The sequence below is a fragment of the Pelodiscus sinensis genome, chromosome Z, assembly GCF_052426305.1.
Source record: "Pelodiscus sinensis isolate ZL-2025 chromosome Z, ASM5242630v1, whole genome shotgun sequence".
NCBI lineage: Eukaryota > Metazoa > Chordata > Testudines > Trionychidae > Pelodiscus > Pelodiscus sinensis.
In genome coordinates, this window is record NC_143085.1 from 30,708,386 (window position 1) to 30,729,228 (window position 20,843).

Here is a 20,843-nt window from a genome sequence, read left to right on the forward strand (position 1 = left end):
GCGAGGCGGGAAGGCCCCTCAGGCGGCGCCGTGCGGCCGCTGAGGGCGGAAAGGGAAGGGCTAGAAGCCGGGCTGCGCCAGCTCGGCTTGTGCGCGGCGCCCCGGAGGCGGGGCGGGGGCCGGCACGCGGAGCGGGTCGGAGTGAAGCCGAGCCGGCGCCGCGGCTGAGGGGGTGCTAGGTGCAGCTGCTGCCTCTGCAGCCGGAAGGAAGAAGCGGCAGTGGGAGGCGCCTCCGGGATTCGCAGCCGGGCCGGGCTCCTTCTCTTCGCTCCTCTTCTCCTTTCCCGCTCCGGTGTGAGCCGCCGCTGCCGGAGCCCATGAGCCTGAACGAGCACTCGATGCAGGCGCTGTCCTGGCGGAAGCTCTACCTGAGCCGGGCCAAGCTGAAAGCGTCCAGCCGCACTTCCGCGCTGCTGTCCGGCTTCGCGATGGTGAGCGCTTCCCTCCCTCTCTCCAGCCTGCCCGGGAGTGGGGGAGACCACAGAGCAGCTGGGCCGGCACCGCGTGCTGAACCCTGCAGGGCGGCGCTGCCTCTTGGTTCTGGTGCCCTCCCCCCTTTCTCTTCCCCTTTGTACTGTAAGCGTTTCCACTATCCGCCCTGTGTTATCAGGTGCGAAATCTATAAGGATGTGGTGTGTGTTTGCTCCTGGATGAGGAGTGGGGGGGGAGGGGTAAAGTCTGATCCTCATATCAGTGGGACATTTTAGTTCAGGTTCTCCCACCTCAGATGATTTGAGGAGAGTTGAACTGTCAGCCTGTGGCTTACTTTTTGTCTGAAGTTAAGCTGGAAGGAGAAGAATTTAGTCTTTGTTCCTGAAGCAGGATGGCTTGGAGGAGGATTCAAACGGTCTGGGGAACCTGGGGGCTGTGGGCGGTCCATGGCTTGTCTGGATCTGGCCTCTGATGCTCAGCCCGCCCCCAGTAATGAAGATCCTACTTTGGCACTCCTGCCCCCTCACTGTCTCCCTGTGGGGACTGGAGCACACAAAGTCTTCTAGTCTGGGCTCCACTAGGCTCTAGTGTGTGAGGGGAATGTGAGGAGTGTCTCTCCTCAGTTGGGGTTCACCTCAGTGAGGGTTGGTTTGGGTTCCTCTCTCTTGTGTATGCCACCAGATTGATTTTTCTGTGTGTCAGAGGCCTCCAATCTCAAAAAAGTTCCCTACCTTTCATTTAGGAGGATGTTGGATATCACCAGTTTTTTATTTTGTGATTTATACACTGGCTTCTTCCATAACTTATTTTTTTCACTTTCTTGGCTTACTAACAACTGCCTGAAATGTGGAATTATTTTGCTTCTGGGGTTTATTATTCTGCTGGTTGGCCTGTTTTGTGTTTCTTGTCATTGATCCAAGAGTGAGCACATCTCTGGAGTATATTATTTCCAGGTAAAGTAGCTTCTCACAGAATGGGTTCATTATAATCAGAATACAATCCATATGTTGCAGTGCATTGAAATAATTCAGGACTACCATTCAATTTCACTGTAAACTTAGGGTTCTACATGTCCTAGACTGAGACAGCATTGAATATGCCTTGTAATTTACAAAAATAGAAGTTTACCATTAACAATTTCTCCACAAAATTTTGCATGCATCTTTTCAGACTGATTTTTCGGGGAAAAAAAAGTTATTTGCATGCATACTTTGAACTGGCTTTTTAATGTCACTTGTTAATTTTCACGGGTTGTGGCACTGTGTAAACCACTTCTAATCCTATTGTTACAAGCTCCACTTGTGGCACTTACAATCACAGTGGTGAATTCAGGATCAGGTCCTTGGACAACATATCATCAGTGTATTTAGGCTGTGTTCACAGAGCTGCTGCACTTGAGCTACATTGCCCTAGCATAGTCTTTTATTACAATAAAAAAGGGTTTTCCCAGTTGCTGTGTAATAAATCCCCCTCCTTAGAGTCAGTAGCTAGGTCCTTAGAAGAGCTCTTCTCACAATCTAGGCTGTCTGCTGGAGGATAGGTTAATTAAGTATAGTTAGGATTATCTAAGATTTGGGTGTAGACCAGGGCTAAGGTCCCAGTCACTGGACTCACACATGTCCTTAACTATATAAATGTGAGTAGTCCCAATTACTCTCTATGCCATTGACTTCTCTATGTTCATTTTTGTATAATCAGTTTGGCTGCTTCCTCAGTCAGTTTTCCATAGCACAGGGAATCGAAGAATATTTAAAACATGTACACACACACTAGGTGAGATGCAAAGGCAGATGTAATAACTAGTCTACTTTTTAAGTAATATAAACTTGTCAGAAATCAAGTTGACTGTCCCTTTAACTGCCTATTATTCTGGTCATACAGATTTCCAGTTGCACTCCTGAATCTTATTTTTAGGAAAACTATGGCTTTTTTAAATAGTAAGAAATTATTATCTATGGAATTATTTTTACACACAGAGAGATTAAGGAACCTGAGGTTTCTCAGTTTGGAAAATAAATGATAAAGGGAAGAAATGATAGAGAGCTATAAAACCATCACTGGCGTGGAAAAAATAAACGACGTTTATTCCTTGGAACATAAAAACTATAGGGGTCCAAATGAAATTGATAGGCAACAGATTTAAAACAAAAAAAGGAAGTATTTCTTCATACAATGAAAGGTCAACCTGTGGAACTCCTTACCAGAGGATGTTGTTAAGGCCAAGAATATAAAATTAAAAGAACCAGATAAGTTCATGGAGGATAGATCAATAAATGGTTATTAGCTAGAAGGGGCAGGTCTGGGATAGCCTCTGCTTACCAGAAATTGGAAAGGGTGACATAGCGGTTGATCATTTGATGATTATGTGTTTTGTACATTCCCTCTGGGGGTCCCAGGCATTGGCCATTGTCAGATGATAGGATAATGAGCTATATGGAACTTTGGAGTGACCCAGTATAACCATTCTTGTTTAAGAATTTGTATCATAAGGGGTTTTTTTTATTTTCTGAGGTGCATGTGCATACATGCATTTTATATATTTCTTACTATACTTTAAAAAGGTTTTTCCTGAGGAACAACAGAGTGATGTCATGTGTCATTCTGTGTCCTGCAGTTCCTCCCTCCATATGTGTCTTCCCCCTTCCCTGTGCTCCGTGGAAGCCACAAGCCATGAGGCCTCGTCCATTCTCCAACCTGCTCTGACAAGGCCTGGGATAGCAGGAGCTGTGTGACTCCTGGAGTATGCAGTTTTCCCGCTCCCCCAGTACTCCAGGGAGAGGCCACGAGGCTGCCTTACTTTGTACCACCTTCCATGATCTTCTATCGGCTCCATGCTGCACAGGCTGGCGTTTAACTCCTCCTCAGCACTCTGCCAGCCCGAGCGTCCCTCCGGCAGCTGCCACATGGGAAGATGGCTGCCAGAATTTAAATTAAACCGCGCAGTTCCTCTGCTTTCCGGAGTGGGGTGGGGAGGAAGAGGCGAGTGGGAGCTAGGTGGAGTGCGCAGGGCTTAGGCAAGGGTGTGTGTTCAGGAGCCACATGACCTCTGAGGGGCTCAGGTAGGGGAGAAGGGGATGCGCAGGAGCTTGGGTAGGGGGGTGAGGGGCACAGGGAAGCCGCATAACCACTTGGACGGGGCGTGCAGGAGCCGCACAGCTTTGTGAATGCTTGGGTGGGAAAGGTGGGGGCATTCAGGAGCTGCACAGCCTCTTGGGGGCTTGTGTGGAGGGAAGTGGGGGTGCACAGAAGCTGCATGGGCTTGGGTGCAGAGAGGTGGGGCCACAGGGGCTCCGGTGGTGGAAGAAGGGGCGTGGGAGCCATGGAATCTTGGAGGAGGGAGGTGTGGGATCCGCAGAGCTTTGCAAGGGCTTGGCTGGGGGGAGAGGAGTGTGCAGGACATGTACGGCATTGCTGGGAGCCATGTGGCGTTGCCCTTTGCCAATGTGGGGTTGAAGTTGTGTGGAGCCTCCCCCACAGCCAGAGCAGTATGACCTCTCCCCTTGCGGTCCGAGGGAGATGGCTGGGCGCCACACACCCCCACTCTCCTCCAGAGGCAAAGGGCCAGACCAGCCTTATCCCAGCCCAACCCTTTGGGGGCCAGATGGGGGGGGAGAGCCTGGCCAGCCTCAGTCCAGCTCAACCCCCTCCTTCCTGGTGGCTGGAGGTGGGAGAGCCAGGGCTCTAGGCCTCGACCTGGCCCTCCCGGGGAGTTGTGGGGAAGATATCCAGGGCTGCCTACTCCCAGAGAGGGTGGTTGGCGAGCATAGCGAGCAGGGGACACTGCCCCTCATATACATATAAAATGAAAAATCCTGACCCTCAAAAATTTTGGGAATGAGCTTCTAGGTAACATGGGAGATTTTTAGGGCCTGCTAGAGTCTGTTACAAACCATTTTCAAAACTGCAAAAGTTGTTTAATTGTGGAGGATTTTTGTGTATATTTTTAGAAATGTTATCTTTTATTTTAGCATGTTGTTTTAAAACAGCATTCTCACTTTAAGTACCATTATTCTGATTAGAATGTATTTTTATGGTTTGGAAACATTCTGCTTTCCTTAATCTGTGCAGCAACCAGATCTCTAAAACACCATATTTAGAAACACTGTGCATTTTCCATCATTGCTAGGAAGAAGGTTAGACCATCTGCCTTTGACACAAATACTATCTTAGATTGTGTTTCATGAAATTCCTTCCATTTCAAATAATATAACTCAAATTCAATTTAAAAACACAACAAAGTGCCTAGGGTAAAACAACCTCCTGACGGTCAAATAAATGTCACTGTCATACTTCAATGGCTAAAAACAGAATGCAACTCTTTAGGGGCATTGGTAGACAGGCATCCATTTGACTGACAGGCAACTGTGCTCAGAACAGCAGCATATTTGAGTTCCATGCATCAGTCTGGTAGTTAAGCACAATTCCCTGTATCCATAGCTTATTGTAAAAGTGATACATAATAATGAGAAAGAAAGCTTTACTTTCTACTGTCTTCTAGTTTGTATATTGTTAAAACTAAGAGATAAATATAGCAGATTAAATTACTACTTCAGAGCTGAAAGAAAATGTGTGAATTAACAGCAATATTATTTGTTATCATTGGCTCATTAACATAGTTTTAATTTTATCCATTAATTGCCAAATTACTTTTAGAATATGCAGTGAATGTCATTATATATAATATGGACCACTAAAAGTGACTCTTGGATATGAAAGGATAATAGGCTTAAATCTCATCCATTCTGTGGCAATGACTTGCAGACTAACTCAGCTACCCCTCTGAATTCTTTGACAAAGTATGATGTCCTTTTCGTTTTACTTACCACAGCAGTTTGTAGCAGTGATAACTCTAGAACTCACTTACTTGTGAATTAGCAGAGTCCAGCTGCTTAGTAGTGAGAGAGGTTCCATTTTAACATTCGGGAAAGTCCCTCTCTTAGAATATAGTTAGTTGCCATTGAGGATCAACCTTTGACTCCACTGCTTTGCGGCTGTAGAGTTTGTTTACCTGGTGATGTAATGAGTCTTTATGGGTGTATGATTTCTAAAACGTACTGAAGGGTTGCATGCCAGTAGGCCAGATCCTGCTGGCTCATTTTAACAAACTACTGTTTGAAACTGCCCAGTATGCTGTTGAAGTATGCTGATGGTTCCTTGCTACACCAGTGAGGTCAATGCGGACCAATTCATGCATAACAATTTAGCATGCTTTAGCTATCACACTCCTGCAAAGCCTATAACCCTACCATGTAAACAAGCCCATAGAGTAATCCTCTAAGTGGGACACTCTAATCTCCCTATTAAGAGAAAAGGCCACTTTAAAAAGAAAGAGGGGAACATAGAGAAAAACTAATGCTTCTCACTGCATTTAACTTTCTAATCTCAATTCAACAATTTCTATATTAAAAGAGTAGGGTCTAAATTCATCCTTAATTTACATTCTCTGCATTCATTTACTCCAGCAATGTTGCACAGGTATAAGAATAGAAATAACTTGGCCTCCAGCAATAGACTGTTACACCTCTAAAGCACTTTTTAACTGGATCTCTGGTTTTTTTTTTTTTTTTTTGTAAGCACCACTTTTGGAGTGCAGGGAAATGAGCACAGATAGGGTAAATGACATGCCCAAGGTTACACAATAAATCAATAGAAGAAGTTGATTAGTTGAGTAATCGACTATCCGATAAGCTTAGGCTTAAGAGGTAGTCAGGTTGACTACTCAAGTACTTGCTTCCCCCCCTTGCTTCCTCTGTATCAGAGGCAATAGGGGGAGGAGAGCAGGAGCCAGTGCTGGGAGGAGCTGGCTTAAAGCTTGCCCCCTCCAACACTACCTCTGGAGTGAGTCAGGGGAGGCTCATGCTGGGTCTCAGATAACTGCATCTCTGCATTTCAAGTGTAGTAAGAGCCATGGGCGGTGAGTTATATGGGCTCAATATTCAGAGCTGGGGGCCCTGCTCCACCAATATTTGGAGCTGGGTCTCTCCCCCGGCCCTACCTGGAGTGGGCCCCGGCCCCCACCTGCCAGCGCGTCCTCTCCTCCCCGCCCCCGCGGACACCACAGCAAGCTGCCGCGGTAGGCCAGCACCACCCCGGTGCCCTTGCAGCGCATGCGCACACTGCGCACCAGACAAGGGTGATGGGATGCAGCGAGTGGGTGCGGTGAGCCAGTCCCGCCCCCACACCCTTGCAGCACATGCTCATGCCACTCGCCAGGTATATTAAATGACAGCATTGTGGCAGGCAAGGAGGAGGAAGTGGGGCTGGGGCCTGGGCCTGCCCCCCACACTCAGGGAAGCACTCACCTTCCTGCAGCAGCCGGGACCCAGCAGGCAACCCTGCGGGGCGGACACCCAGACTCCGCAGCCCCAGAAGGAACGGGCAGCGGACGCCAGAGCAGCCTATACCCACTCAACGGACAGAGGGGTGACAGGGCCTGATTGCAGACTCCAGCCCTGCAAACTGGAAGGCAGAAGATAGGGGAGGGGGAAAAATAGGCAGAAGGGGTGGAAGAGGAAGGGGCTTGTGCTGAGGGGAGGGGGGCAGGTCAGGAGAAGAAAGGGCAATTACCAAGGGACAGAGTGCAGGAGAGACAAATGCCAGGGGGAAAGGGCAGGAGGGAAGGTGTCAGTGGGAGGGGGGACTCAGGGCTGGATTACCCAATAGGCAGACTAAGCACATGCTTAGGGCATCAGCAAAGCAGGGGCACACAAAAAAAAAAAAAAAAAAAAAGATTTGACAGTATAGTGTTGTTTTTATTTTGAATTACATAATGGGGGGCCCACCATAATCTTTTCAGTGCTTAGTGCCTCTAAAGGTCTTAATCCGGCCCTGGACAGGGTGAGGCTTAGAAAGGAGAGGGTTAGGGCATTGGGGGCTAGAGAGGTGAGGGGAGGTGCTGGGAGAAGGCTTGAAAGAAGGGGTGGGCATGAGGAAGGCGGAGATAGAGCAAGGCATGTGAGAAGGCACAGGGGCATGAGGGGAATAGGGCAGAGGGTGGTGAAGGGATAGGCATCAGGGAAAAAGAGCGCAAAGGGGGCAGGGGCAGTGAGGGAAGGAGGAGGCACCAGGAGGGTGCAGGGGTAAGGGAAGGTGCAGGTACCAGGTGATTCTGGGGGTGAAGGAGAAGGGCAGACACCTGCAGGGGGGGACCAGCACCCCTGGAGAGAGGCAGGGATAGCACTCATGATCAGAGTGGGGCTACTGGAGGAGTGGTCACGGGGGAGAGAAGGGCTGATGGGGGGGGGGGGCAGTGAGAAGGGCAGGAGTCAGGACAGCAGAGGTGGGTGAGGGGTTGGGGGGGCAGCAGGGGAGCTGTTGGAGCAAGGGGAGGAGACATGGCAGCAGAGAGAAAAGGTAGTGGTTTATAAGATATTTATTAATAACTTGGGTGCCACAGTAGCACATCCAAACAAGCCACATGAACTCAGTACTGGTGCACAACACAAAATTCATTCTGCTCATGGGAGGAAACTCTTAGGCTATGTCTACACTGGCGGCTTCTTGTGCAAGAACTCTTGCGGAAGATCAAGTCCACACTGCCATGTATGAGCTGTGCTTTTGCGCAAGAGCATCCGTGGCAGTGTGGACCCTCTCTTGCTCAAGAAAACTCTGATGGCCATTTTAGCCATAGGAGTTTCTTGTGCAAGAAATCCCTGCCGAGTGTCCACACTGTCCTCTTGCGCAAGAGAGCTTACACCTGTTAGAAAAGAGCATAGCTCTTGCATAAGACGCTCTCTCTCCACGCCGTAGTGTAAATTCCTTGCACAAGAGCAGGCAGGCAGAGTGGATGCTCTGCGGGTTCTTGCCCAAGAACGGCTGTACTTGCGCAAGAAGCCGCGAGTGTAGACATAGCCTTAGAAGGAACACTTCCCCCAGCCTCACTGCTCCGAGTTAATGTCACACACAGTGAGTTAATGCAATTGCAGGATAGTTACATGAGGGGGGGTAGGTGGTGCCAAACTAATCCCTGTTGGTAGGAGGATGGTGGGAAAAGTCCTTCGAGAGGGGTGACTTGACACCTTTTACTTCTGGTCATGTATCCATCTTGCCCCGAGCATGTTACCTCCACAGGCCTGGTTGACGGGGTTCAAGGAGTGTGGCTAATGGGGGTCAGGGGCGTGGTTAACAGGTCAGGGGGTGTGGCTAATGGGGCACCACCAAAAATTATATAAACCTGCCACCCCCTGGTAATAGTTGCCATGTTCTTGCTACATTTTAAATACAGAGGTGCAGCAGTCCTAGTCCCTGTTCAGGTTGGGCCTGGGACCTATCCCCACCATGGATCTGCAGTTTAAATGTAGTAGGAAGCTGGGCTGCCTTTGGGCCCAGCTCCTATTACATTTAAACTGCAGAGCCACAGTGGGGTAGCTCCTGGACCTGGCCCAAACTGGGACAGAGCTTATAGACTAATCATGTAGTTGATACAGATTATACTGAGTACACAATTAACCAGTTACCCATTTCTTAACATCCTTAGTCAACAATAGAACTTGGGTTTTCTCTCATTCCCATGCCTTATGCTCTGAACCACACTTGCTAAATACACCTTAATTCTTTAGAACTAACTCACTGTGTTTCCACTACACTAAGTCCACATATGTATGGATAAATAGCAACTGTTAGCTTGATACAGTGAATGGCAAAATTTATTCTTGGGTGTCAGTTTTAATAAAACAGCTAGCCTGAATAATTGGGATGTGTTTAATAAATGGGCTGTGTAAATATAAATGTGGCTCAAGAGCAAGTTTCATGTTTACAAATGAAAATTTGCAAATGCTCAAGTCAGGTTTCAAATTCCATGTATTTGCAGCGTTAGTTGCTAAAAAACTTTTTTAATAATAATATTATATGTTTATGTTCCTTGTCCAGACTTGCAGTGTGGGTGTGTTTCTCTCAAATTAATACATTTGGTTTTGATATTTTCAGACTGTTGTTTAGGAACTGTAGTAGACCTAAGGATTTAGCTAGTGTAGCATCCCATATCACACAGTGCTCAATACCAGTGTGATGATTTGGGGAACCTATCTACAATTTATGAATTCTGATATGAAGTTATAAAAATTTCTATATCATGAATGTTTGTATGTATGCACCATTACATTCAGGTGCAGAGACATATCATCAAAACTCAGTAGCCATCTGTCTATTCAGGTTGAAGTATCTTGGTACATTGGGTTTCTCTTCCCTTGTCTAAAGGAGTGGAGAAAATGGAAAACTTTCAAGCAGGACAAAGATGAAGGCAACAGAGAGAAACACATATAGATAGGGATGGATCCGTCAAGATCAGAGGAGGCAAGTTGGGTGTACAAAGACCCCATGTTTCAGAGCCCAAACCATGCAATGCAAAAAAGCAATGCTAGTCTTAGCCAGAAGAGTGCCCTGCATTGATGAGGAAATGGAGACCGGGAAATGGAGATCAGCATTTCTTGCGCTATTAAAGAAAGCAGTGGTGGTTCAGAATTGTGTGCAGTGTGTGCACATCAGACATTTATCTCTTCAAGAATGCACACATTATAGATGTAACCCAGAATGTTCTCGTTTTGTGGAGTTCTGGGTGAGGGTGTGTTTAAGCTATGGAGGTAAGTCTCATGGGCCAGCACTGGTTCCATGGATAGGGGGCTGCATGGTCTGAACTCTCAGTTGAGAGTACCAAATAAAAAATGTGCACCTTGAAAATCTGCTCCTTTCAGGTGCCAAAGTCCTAAAACACACAGGGTTTCAGCAACTGGATCACTTCACAATGGTCTAGTGTATGCCAGAGAGGTGGCATTTAACTGGATCTGTGACATTCCAGTATTAAAGAGGAAGTCTTTGAGGCTTGGAGATTTGCAGCATTATGATTTGCAGAGTCAACAAACAAGCAAAATGGTGAGGTAGGTTGTGAATTGCAGTGTCTGCAAAGGGCCCTTATAAAATCAAGAGTAATCAGGCAGTTACTTGCATTGACTGGTCTAACAGAGAGTCAAGGGGGATTTGGATTATGCTCTGTTTTGTTGTATATATTGCATGTATGAAATAGGGAGATTAAATATCAGTTAATTGAATAGTCGAGTAACCTCAAGAATTCTATCGGTCAGTCGACTATTCGATAGTCCCTGGGGGTGAGGCCGACAGCCAGTGCACATCAGCCTCATTCCTGAAGAACTCTCTGTATCAGAGACAGCAGTGCAGGGTGCCAGATAGAAGCTGGTTCTCCAGGGGAGCCAGTTTAAAAACCAGCTCCCCTCATGGACCGGTTGCCTGTCGCTCTGTGCTGCTGCCTGTGATAAAGAGGCAGCAGCATGGGATGGCAGCAGCCTCTGTCTATGGTAAGTCTGAACTTCCTGACCTGGGACAAGCCAGAACTGAGCCGGGCTGCCTGCCTGCCTGCCTGCCTGGATCCTAATACACTTTAAGTGCAGAGCCACAACAGGGGTAGGTCCGAGTTCTGGTTCATGCCAGGATTGAGACAGACTCCTGGCCAACCTGCTAAAGAAATTACTTGTACTGGCAAGTTGTGGAGGGAGAAATGTGTATAGTCTATCCCATTAACCTATAAGCATTTGCTTATCGGTTAATCGACTATACTATTACATCCCAAGTATGAAAATGACTTGAAAGCTCTATTGATTTTTAAAAGTCTTTAAAAAAAAATAAAAGCTTGTCTTTTACTGTAGCCTAGGAGGTTCTGGCCTAGTTCACACAAGACATTTTGCAAAAGTTGCCCATCATTGCTTACATTGCCCTCCATTTGTGTGGGCAGTATTAGGAGTTTTGTTATAGACAGTTTGCTTTTTCTTAAAATACAATGTCAAGTAGATCTGCTTTGAATGGTATTAGAAGCAGCATATCTTTTAATACCAGCATTTCAATGGTCGTATCTATGGGATTTTTTAAGTAAAATTTCTGAGTTTTAGAAAGGTCTTTAGAGATTGAATTTTAAAGTTGTCTTTTGTTCTGCCACATTCTGCTGCTGTTATGATAGAACAATGGAAAGGAACACTACTATTTTTTGTATCCGAGGGGTAGCCGTGTTAGTCTGAATCTGCAAAAGCGGCGAGGAGTCCTGTGGCACCTTATAGACTAACCGAAGTGTTGGAGCATAAGCTTTCATGGGCAGTTTATATCTACATCAGCTACGTAGTTCAATTTGTTTAAAAGAACTGTTTAGTTTCTCTGCGTTGTTTCTAATTTCCTTTTAAAAATCATTAAAATTTTCCACTGTTAACTTCTTCATTGTTGTCAAATATGGTACCATCTGCTATGTTTCCAATGTAACAGGTCACCATAGCGCAGCTTTTTATTGTGGATGCTGGAGAATGTTACTGTTACATAGTAACTGTCAGCATTGCATTTTGTTGTTTTTCCCCAATGAAGTAAGCTCTTCATTAAAGACATAATTCGGTTAAAAGTATGTAAATATTATAACCTGTAATCTAATGCTAGTGTTGTTATTTTTAGCGTATTAAAACTGAAAGAACTTCAATCTGACTCTTCCTTCACTTAACATGGCTTGTTTATGTCTAACATTGCATTCTGCTTGGACAATGAAAATAGGTTTGTTGAATATCAGATCTTAAATCGTTTCACTGTCAGATGATCATGCACTACTATAATGTGGGGGCATTTGGATTGCACATACTGTGGGGGAATTTGTTAAACCCAAACAGTTGTTGAAATAAAAACAACTTGAACTTCTATTAATAGTCTACAAAGTTACCTTAGCCTACATTATGAACTTAAAATATAACAGGAAGACATATGTGGTTCTTTAGAATCTGACGGACATTCCCTACTGGACAATGTCATTGACCCTCTTAAAAGAATCCAGTTTTGCAAACTGTGGCTGCTTTGTTACCTAGAAGACTAATATGCAAGTTTCCAATACAGAGGCAAGAATGGATGTTTCTCTTGCAGCACTCTGAAGTGTGGCAAATATAGATTTCCTAATATTCCATTGGAGTGTTTGTTTATTTGTTCACCCAATAAAGATATATTATCAAAATGCTTTATGAGGTTCATGGCCTCACTGCTATATGTAGTAAACAAACATATAAAAACACATGGTCCCTAACACATAAAGATTACAAGGTAATTTTAAAGCCTTTCTTTGAAATAAGCTCTTATTAAAGAGGTAACTATTAGTTTTCAGTATACTGCTCATTTTATTAATAGAATAGTTCTCAACTCTGTATTTCAGTGAGTTATAGTAATACACAGGACTTAATTCTGTCCTCTCTCAACAGTCCACTGTCCACTGCTCATCAAGGGTACGTCTACACTTGCTCCCTAGTTCGAACTAGGGATGCAAATGTAGCTGACCGAAATTGCTAATGAAGCCGTGATTTAAATATCCCACGCTTCATTAGCATAATCTTGCCTGCACATCATTCCGCTCGCCAGCTGATTCGAACCAGGAAGTGCACTCCGGGATGCATTAGTTCAAATCAAACCCCTTGGTTCGAACTAACATTACTCCTCATTTTTTTTTTTTTTTTAACGATCAAAAAATGAGGAGTAACATTAGTTTGAACCAAGGGGTTTGATTCGAACTAACGCGTCCCGGAGCGCACTTCTTGGTTCGAATCAGCTGGCGAGCGGAATAACACGCGGGCGAGAGTATGCTAATGAAGAGCAGGATATTTAAATCCTCACTTCATTAACAATTTCAGTCAGCTACATTTGCATCCCTAGCTTGAACTAGGGAGCAAATGTAGACCTACCCTAAAAGAACAGAACATTACCCCCATGAATATCCCTTATATAAAACATCTATTCTGCTGGCAGAGCAACCCTGTGTTGCCCTTTTGCATAGCTCAGGCCTAGGGATATAATGGGGCTAGGAACAGATGATGGAGGGAATGTTCTGTGTTCCGACTATTCTGGACTATAGTGCAAGACCTCCATCTCTTAAAGGAGGCCTAGAATTGGATACTGAAAAGGGTAGTGTTTAGCCATTGGTTGTGTGTGGTGTGCGAGATATAGCGTATTTGTGTGTTGTATCTCATGAAAAGGGCAAGAAACAACCTGGTCCTCCCTTGCACAATTTATCTATGGAACAGAATTTATGCTGCCTTTTAAAGATGTCTAATCTGACTATAATTCTGTTTAACTTTGTTACCAAAACTACCAAACACAATGTTGTTTAATAATCTTTGTGTATTGATTCCTTATGGATAGTCCCAGTATTAAAGATTTCTGCTATCCTTAAGCTTCATGAAGTAATAAAACTCTAGAGGACAGGATTCAAGGCTAGATGAATAAATGATCTATTCCAGTGTCTTGTTTTCAAAACTAATTAGCAATTGGTTCAGGGGACTCTGACTGGTTATCCTTTCAATTTCTAAGGAATATACGTATGTCCCTTGGCTTCCCTGGCCGGTGAGGAAGCTTGGTATGTATTCCTATTAATAACTGTTACTGAATGGTATAGATTCTAGTCAGGAAGACTGGCTCAATCTATTTTTTTTTATGTTTACCTCCATAAGAATGAGCAGCACAGTCATGAAGATTGATGGAGGAAGAATCAGTACAGCTGTCCTTGAACATGAAAACTGATGGAGAAGGGGGGTAAATCCTTTATAAAATATTTTTGTAAACTTTCTTTGTTTTGTTTTGAAGTCCTTGATGTGAAATAGTTAAAAGTTGAAATTTGGAATAGAAATTTCTAAAAGATATTAGGTGTTTCAACTCTGATTTGAGCAATGCTTAAGTCTTTTTCAGAGGTTTTGGGAGTCAACAGGATCTGAGCTCCAAGTTCCTAAGTCCCGTTGTAAAACGATCAGTTAGGCATTGAAGTGCTGCATGCAGCAACACTTAAATATCTTTTAAAAATGTGGGCCTTAATCTACTTCTTGCTTGAACATGTATAAATAGGCATAAAGAGAACACAACGAATGCTGGAAGAATACCAGGAAAGAGGGAATATGAGAGCAGTCTTATTTGTTGATTTGCACTTGCATTGGCAATTCTGCATTGATATTTATTAAGTTAGTGATTAGTACTTGAAATAACACCCCATTTAGTCCTGTGGCAACTGTTATACAGGCAGTCCTCGGGTTACGTACAAGATAGGGACTGTAGGTTTGTTCTTAAGTTGAATTTGTATGTAAGTCGGAACTGGTACATATTGTAGGGGAAACTCTAGCCAAACATTTCTCCAGAGATCAGTTTTATTCTCCCACACCTCACTTCCCTCAGTCCTTTATTCTCAAGCTGAGGTGTCTGCTGAGAAAAGCTGCTCCGCGTCTTCCTGGTCTGCTGTGGGGGGGGCGCTAGCTTCGTGTCTCCCTGGTCTGCTGGGGGGAAGCAGCTAGTGTGGGGTTGCCTCACCCCGTTTGTAAGTAGGGATCCGATGTAAGTCGGATCCATGTAACCCGGGGACTGCCTGTATATAAAAGCTTTCGTGGGCAAAATCCACTTCCTCAGATAAGTTTGAGTGACTTACTCAGATGTTGACATTAGATCCGTAGGCGGGGTTTTTTGTATTACAAGAAATTAGTAATGTTAGTAGCTTCATGATTGGAAGAGATGTAAGAATTTAATACCCTAAGCCAGTGTTTCCCAATTTTATTTGGTCCCAGAACCCTTTTAAACTTGAAAGAATTTTGTGGAACCCCTAATAACAGTGTAAGATATGGAGCTGAAAAAGTAGACCACAAATAAGTAAGGATAATAATAAACAAATACTAAACAAGGTCATGAGATCCAACATTTAGTTTAATTACACATATTTTTTAAAAAATCACGTAATATTAATTAATTTTTTTTTAATCATAAAATGTTATTGTAATGGAATTTTCTTGCAGAATCCTTATGTTCACTTTGTGGAACCTTGGGGTTCAAGTGAGTGTTTTCCAAACTATTGAAAGCTGCAGAGTTTAAATATAGGGAATCTAGTAATGATTAAATTAGTTTACTAGCTTCGTTGGCTCCTTTCCCCCCTCTGCCCCTTCGCTCTTGGTTGCAGGCTCACTGACAAGGTCAAGCAAAGGGAACAATTATCCCTGGGTCTGATGATTCATAAAGGCCCTAGACTCCTAGCTGTCGCTACTGTGGCGGTGGCCTGAGTGGAGGCATTTTTAAATCGCTGTTGGAGTCCCACATGGCATGCTTTGGGCAATGCTGAGGGCTGCTGGGAACGGGGAGGGGAAAGGCTAGCCCCTATTCTGCCCCTTCTGCCTGGGACCCCACCCCTTCCAGGGGTGCAGAGCTGCTTCCTACTCCTGCTTTGCCCAGAAGCCCAGTGAGTCTGTTGGCTCCATTGCTTGGTTGAATTCTAGAAGGGAATGCTAGTGACCTCCAGGGGTGCTGACATCCTCTGTGGGTCCCTGGCAAGATGCAGAAGGCTTACTCCATGCTCCCAGAAGGGATGGGGTCAGGGCAGCCAGCCCTCAGGGCCACCTGGAGCATAGCAATTGCCCTCTAACCTTTAGAGCCATGCATGACCCAGGCCTCTGGCCTCAACTGCAGTAGCAGTGGTAGCAACTGGAAGCCCGGGGCACTTTTGAATCACCAGGCCTCAGGGCGATTGCTCCCTTAAACTTCTACCCTCCCTCTTCCCTCCCCCCCGCTCCATTGACACCCCATTGGCAGGCCTGGTGACAGTCATGGCGGTGTGAGATCTAGTCTGGGCCAGTAGGACTGTATAGCACTTGCAAATAAGATTCTGAGCCCATGACGTTGTTTCACCATCACTGCTTCTCACTCAGGGAATCCACTCAACCAGACTGTTAACTTGAGGAGCACAAGTCCGCCTTTTTCTTGAGAAGTGGCTTTGTGTAGCTGTTAGCTATCATAGTAGAACTTGGTGAGTGAAGAACATGGCGAGGTTCTTGATTTTTTTTTTTTCTTCTTCAGCCAGCTGAAATCTGATGTGGCCTTGGGGTGGTGATAGTGCAGTAGCAAACATGTCTCTGTGCTAGGGACATTAAATGTCAGTTAATTGAATATTTCATTAACCTCATACATTTTTATAGTTAGTCGACTATTCTGTAGTCCCCGTGGACAAGGTCAGCAGCTAGCGCTCCATCCCCTCTCCTGTATCAGAGGCAGCAGCGTGGGGTGCCAGGCAGGGACCTGATCCATGAGGGGAGCCAGTTTAAAAACCAGTCCCCTAGTGGACCGGCTGTCTGTCACCCCCCACTCTGCCACAGCATGGGGTGGCAGCAGCCCCTGTCCAGGGGGAGGGGACAGGTTGAACTCCCAGATCCCACAAGAGTTTGAACTGAGCTGGGCTGCCTGCCCACCTGGCTCCTAATACATCTTATATGCAGAGCCACAGCAAGGATAGGTCCCGGACCTGATGTGCGCTAGGACTGATTTGGGTTGCTGGTTACCCTGTTAAAAAATTTACTGGCAGAGTGGGGGAGGGAGAAATGAGTGTAGTTGATAGCATTAACATAAATGCTTTTGCTTATCAGTTAATTGACTACACTATTACATTCCTACTCTGTGCTCCATGCAGACAGCACCTGTCATGTGAAACTCAAAAAGACTTGTCTCTTAATTACACTTTAATGCTGAAACAAAAGACAGAACTACGCAGCACTTTAAAGACTAACAAGATGGTTTATTAGGTGATGAGCTTTCGTGGACCAGACCCACTTCCTCACAGAAGCTCATCACCTAATAAACTCTCTTGTGAGTCTTTAAAGTGCTGCATAGTCCTGTCTTTTGTTTGTTACACCAGACTAACACGGCTACATCCCTATTACTTTAATGCTAGTGTTTGATGTGAACAGTAGGAGAGAGAACACTAGTGTCCATGTGTTAAGTCACACCACAGCATAAACTACTGGCTGCCAAAAATAGGAGTCCCTCTTTTTGGGAATGGGAAGAAGGGGTTCTCTTAAAAACAATGCATATACACTTGAGTTAACAGGGTCCAACCTTTCGTCCTTTCCTTTTATTATGCTGCTATGGTTGTGAAACTGACAAAATCGCATGCCAGGAAAGTTACTTCTCCCAGACTGCTGTAGACATGTCACATAAGCAAGCTCCCTTTGCAATTGTCCAAATGGCTGATCATTGCTTTTTTTTATAAACTCCACTGGTGGTAATGAGTTCATTAGCATCGCTATTTTCCTTCTTGCAAATTGGTGGTGTGATGATAGATGCACAAATAAATGTAATTTCTGTCCAACAGCATTTAACAGCATGCTTGTTAGGCCACATTGCAGGAATGGATAGTGTTTTGCATGGTCCACAAGGAACATACATGGAGTAATTTTAAGCTGTTAAAAAACTGTAACTAGGATGAGAGTACAACTTTTGAATAGGAAAGTTACTTATTGTGTACAGTTTTGCTAGCTGTCAAGATTAGCCAAGATATAAACATGGTTTTATCTCTCCTCTTGTGTGAAATCATGAAGTATTCAACTGGGGATTTTTTAAAGGGCTGAAGGTGAAGCTCCTAAATCTCATTGAATTTTAATACAATTTGGGTGCCTAACGCATCAAACTTTTGAAAAATCCCAAACCCACACAGTGTAGAACTCATTTGATTTTTGTCTGTAGGTTGTATTTCCATTAACTTCAGTGGACTTTGGTCAAGCTCAAAATTCACATTAGAAAAAGCAAAAAGTATCTGCAAAAATATATTTGAAAATAGAATGGCTCTTCAAACCTATTTCAAGAGTGAGTGACAGGGAAATGCTCTCTTGCTTTCTGCTTATCAGCATGTGATGTTTATATCTAGCTTTGCCACATTTTTTGAAAATGAAACTTCACCCAGTATGCTTCCGTTTTGCTTAACAATAGCTCTGACTAACATTATGAGATTGAAAGGAACGAGAGATGAGGTCTTTCTGTTTCCGAAGCTATGGAGAGTCTCTCTAGTTTCACCCCATTCTATTTTGTATGTTGTCCATTCTCTTCACAAATTATCCTTTCTAAAGCCACATCTTCCCTGCCCAGAAGATCAACGCTGTATCTCTCAAGTTTGATTTAGCAGGTCTAGTAAAGACTTGCTAAATCAAATGCTAAGGGTGACCCTGTTTACACTGGAACTCCTACTCCTTGCAAGGAGGAGCAAGGGAAGTCAACAGGAATGTTTCTTTCATTGACTTCCCACTGTGAGGACAGCACCAAAGCTTTTACATTGACTCCAGCTATGTTTTCATGTAGCTGGAATTGCGTACTTTAAGCTGACCTTTGGCTATACTGTGGAAGCTGACTTTAATTCCATTAGCCCTTCTGTCTGGGGGACAGATTGGACAAAACCCTTCCCCCAACCCTCTGGAGCCCATTAATGGTGATCCTAAGGAACAGGTTGCTATTTACTGAGCTAAGACTCTCAGCTCCAGGGCAAAACATACAGCTTCCTTTTTGAGGCATTCCCATGAAATATTATCATGGTTATCAGGGAACAGCCTTTTTGTGTGTGGTATTTCTTGCTTTTTAACTACACCTTGAATTCTCATGGGGTGCGTGGGTAAGAAAGGACTGTAACCCCTCAAGCATCTATGCTGAATTTATGGATTCTTCCAGCTTTAGTAACCTTGCACATTGGCAAATGTGATCTGCCTGCAGCCTCTTTTAAAGAGTGCAAACTTCTGCCAGACATTTTGGCTGCAAGCTAGTTCTTTCCTATTCCAGCACCTGATAGAACCTACCCAGATGGTTCCTGGGCTGAGGGAAAAGTCAGGAACTGATAACAGGAATCATGTCAATATGTGGCCCATTCATTCATTGGTCTCTATAATGAGAGCCAAAGGATGGTTAATTAGTGTCGCACATAGTGGTGGCTTTAGCAAGGTGACCACCTAGCTATCAATTAAATTCAAAAGGCTGGCAGTTGGACCAGTTTTCAAAAAGATATTGGCACTAGCAATAATTCTTCTATAAAAGAGAACAGTCCTAAGTTTGCTTATTGTAATTACATGGCATACTTGCTGTGAGCTGGAGGAAGCTACTCCCTTCCTGCTCCTGCACTAGATTCTGACTGACCTCTTGTAATGACTGATTGTTACATTTTATTGTGGAGAGATACTAAGCAACCATGTTCTAAAAGCAGCCCAACCAATTTAAAAACGAAAACTTTGCTTGGGTGCATGGAACCAAGGTTTGACCTATTTAAATTTGATTACAAGGTGTCTCCTGATTTTTTTGACATGTTTAGTAGCATCCAGTTTGGTGCTGGTCGCTGGCAAAAAGCAAATAGTTTTATAACATGATCATTCAACACAGTAGCAGCTTTGTGGACTGTCTATAAATCTTACGACCATCCTTTCTGCAGCTTTTTTATTGCCACCTGATGCACCATTTGTGCTCGTTAAAGGCAAGTTAAAGGACTGCATGAATGTTTTTCTTACTAGGTTTTGTTTTGCTGGTGTGTATGGGCAATGCCAAATGGGAAACAGGAAAAACTTGTCCTAAATCAAAAAGAGGAAGAATATTTGGTTTGCATCCCTTTTGGCAGCTCTATGAAATATATTCATGTGATTACCCTAAATAGATGTAGAGGGAGATATCAGCTGCCCAAGAACAAAGAGCATATTGAAATTCCAAATATTCTTGCCTCTTGAAATTAAATGTTTTTATTTAGCATTACATCGACACTGACTAGCTGATACATGAAACTTCCTTTAAACTAGAAGAGCAAAATATAGACTTGATTCTTAAACCATGATTTTTTTAAAAGGCATGCAGTCTTTATTAGCCGTATCTATTTCATAGAGCTAATTTGGAGTCTGTTTTGTCCATCTTAATCTTGCTTTCAGTATTAGCATAGAATATCTGAGCTGTCTTTAAATCCTGGCACGTATTTGAGGCTAAAATAGACTTGACAGCTAAGCTGTCAATTTTCAAGACAAGCACCAGTAAAGTATGGAGATATGATAAATTAATGTGCATGAAAATGAAATTCTTCACTGCTTAGTGAATATAAATGCTGTGGGTAGAGTACATCTTATTTGATGCTGAACATGCCTAGTAAGCCCCAACACTACATTCATTGGGATAGAAAGGGAGCAGACTGATTCCTGTTTAATCTGGTCTGGCTAAAGCTTTTGACTGTTTCCTAGATCTGAGCTGCACAAATAACCAATTATACTTGTGCTATGATGTTTGAAAAAGATGCTCTAAGTAAAACCTTGCTTCGTATATTGGGATAAAAGAGTGTGTATATTGCCAGACCTGGTATATCTTGAGGTATTCCTTTCCATTTTTGTGTCTAAATGTGAAACTTTCACAGTTGAGAAACCCCATTTAAAAAAAATATATAATAGTAAACTAAATCACAAGGTCTGTATATTTATCCTGTCAAGAGTGTATTGTAATGTGAAACTAAGATGATTAAAGATTTTAACAAAGAAGAAAATTGGTAAGAGGCCTTGAATGCATGTTGAAACGTGTTTTTGTAAAAGCATAACTTGGCAAATACATCCTGTGATTCTTTCTGTTGATTTTGTGTCCTCAGACATCTCAGTATA

General features: G+C 43.9%; 1 protein-coding gene across 2 annotated transcripts in view; it reads left to right on the forward strand.

The window, feature by feature from the left end:
- Window positions 1-146: 146 nt before the first annotated feature.
- LOC102446257 (calcium release-activated calcium channel protein 1) overlaps window positions 147-20,843 on the forward strand; it is a 34,511-nt gene continuing 13,814 nt past the window's right edge. The window contains exons 1-2 of one of the 2 annotated variants that reach the window (XM_006135980.5): window positions 375-431; window positions 13,899-13,980. Coding sequence is in view for 1 of the 2 variants with exons in the window: in XM_006135979.5 (XP_006136041.2) it covers window positions 318-431 (114 nt within the window). In the remaining variant the exon portion in view is untranslated. Of the gene's footprint in view, window positions 432-13,898; window positions 13,981-20,843 lie in introns of both variants that reach the window. The other variant, XM_006135979.5, reaches the window with a different exon arrangement.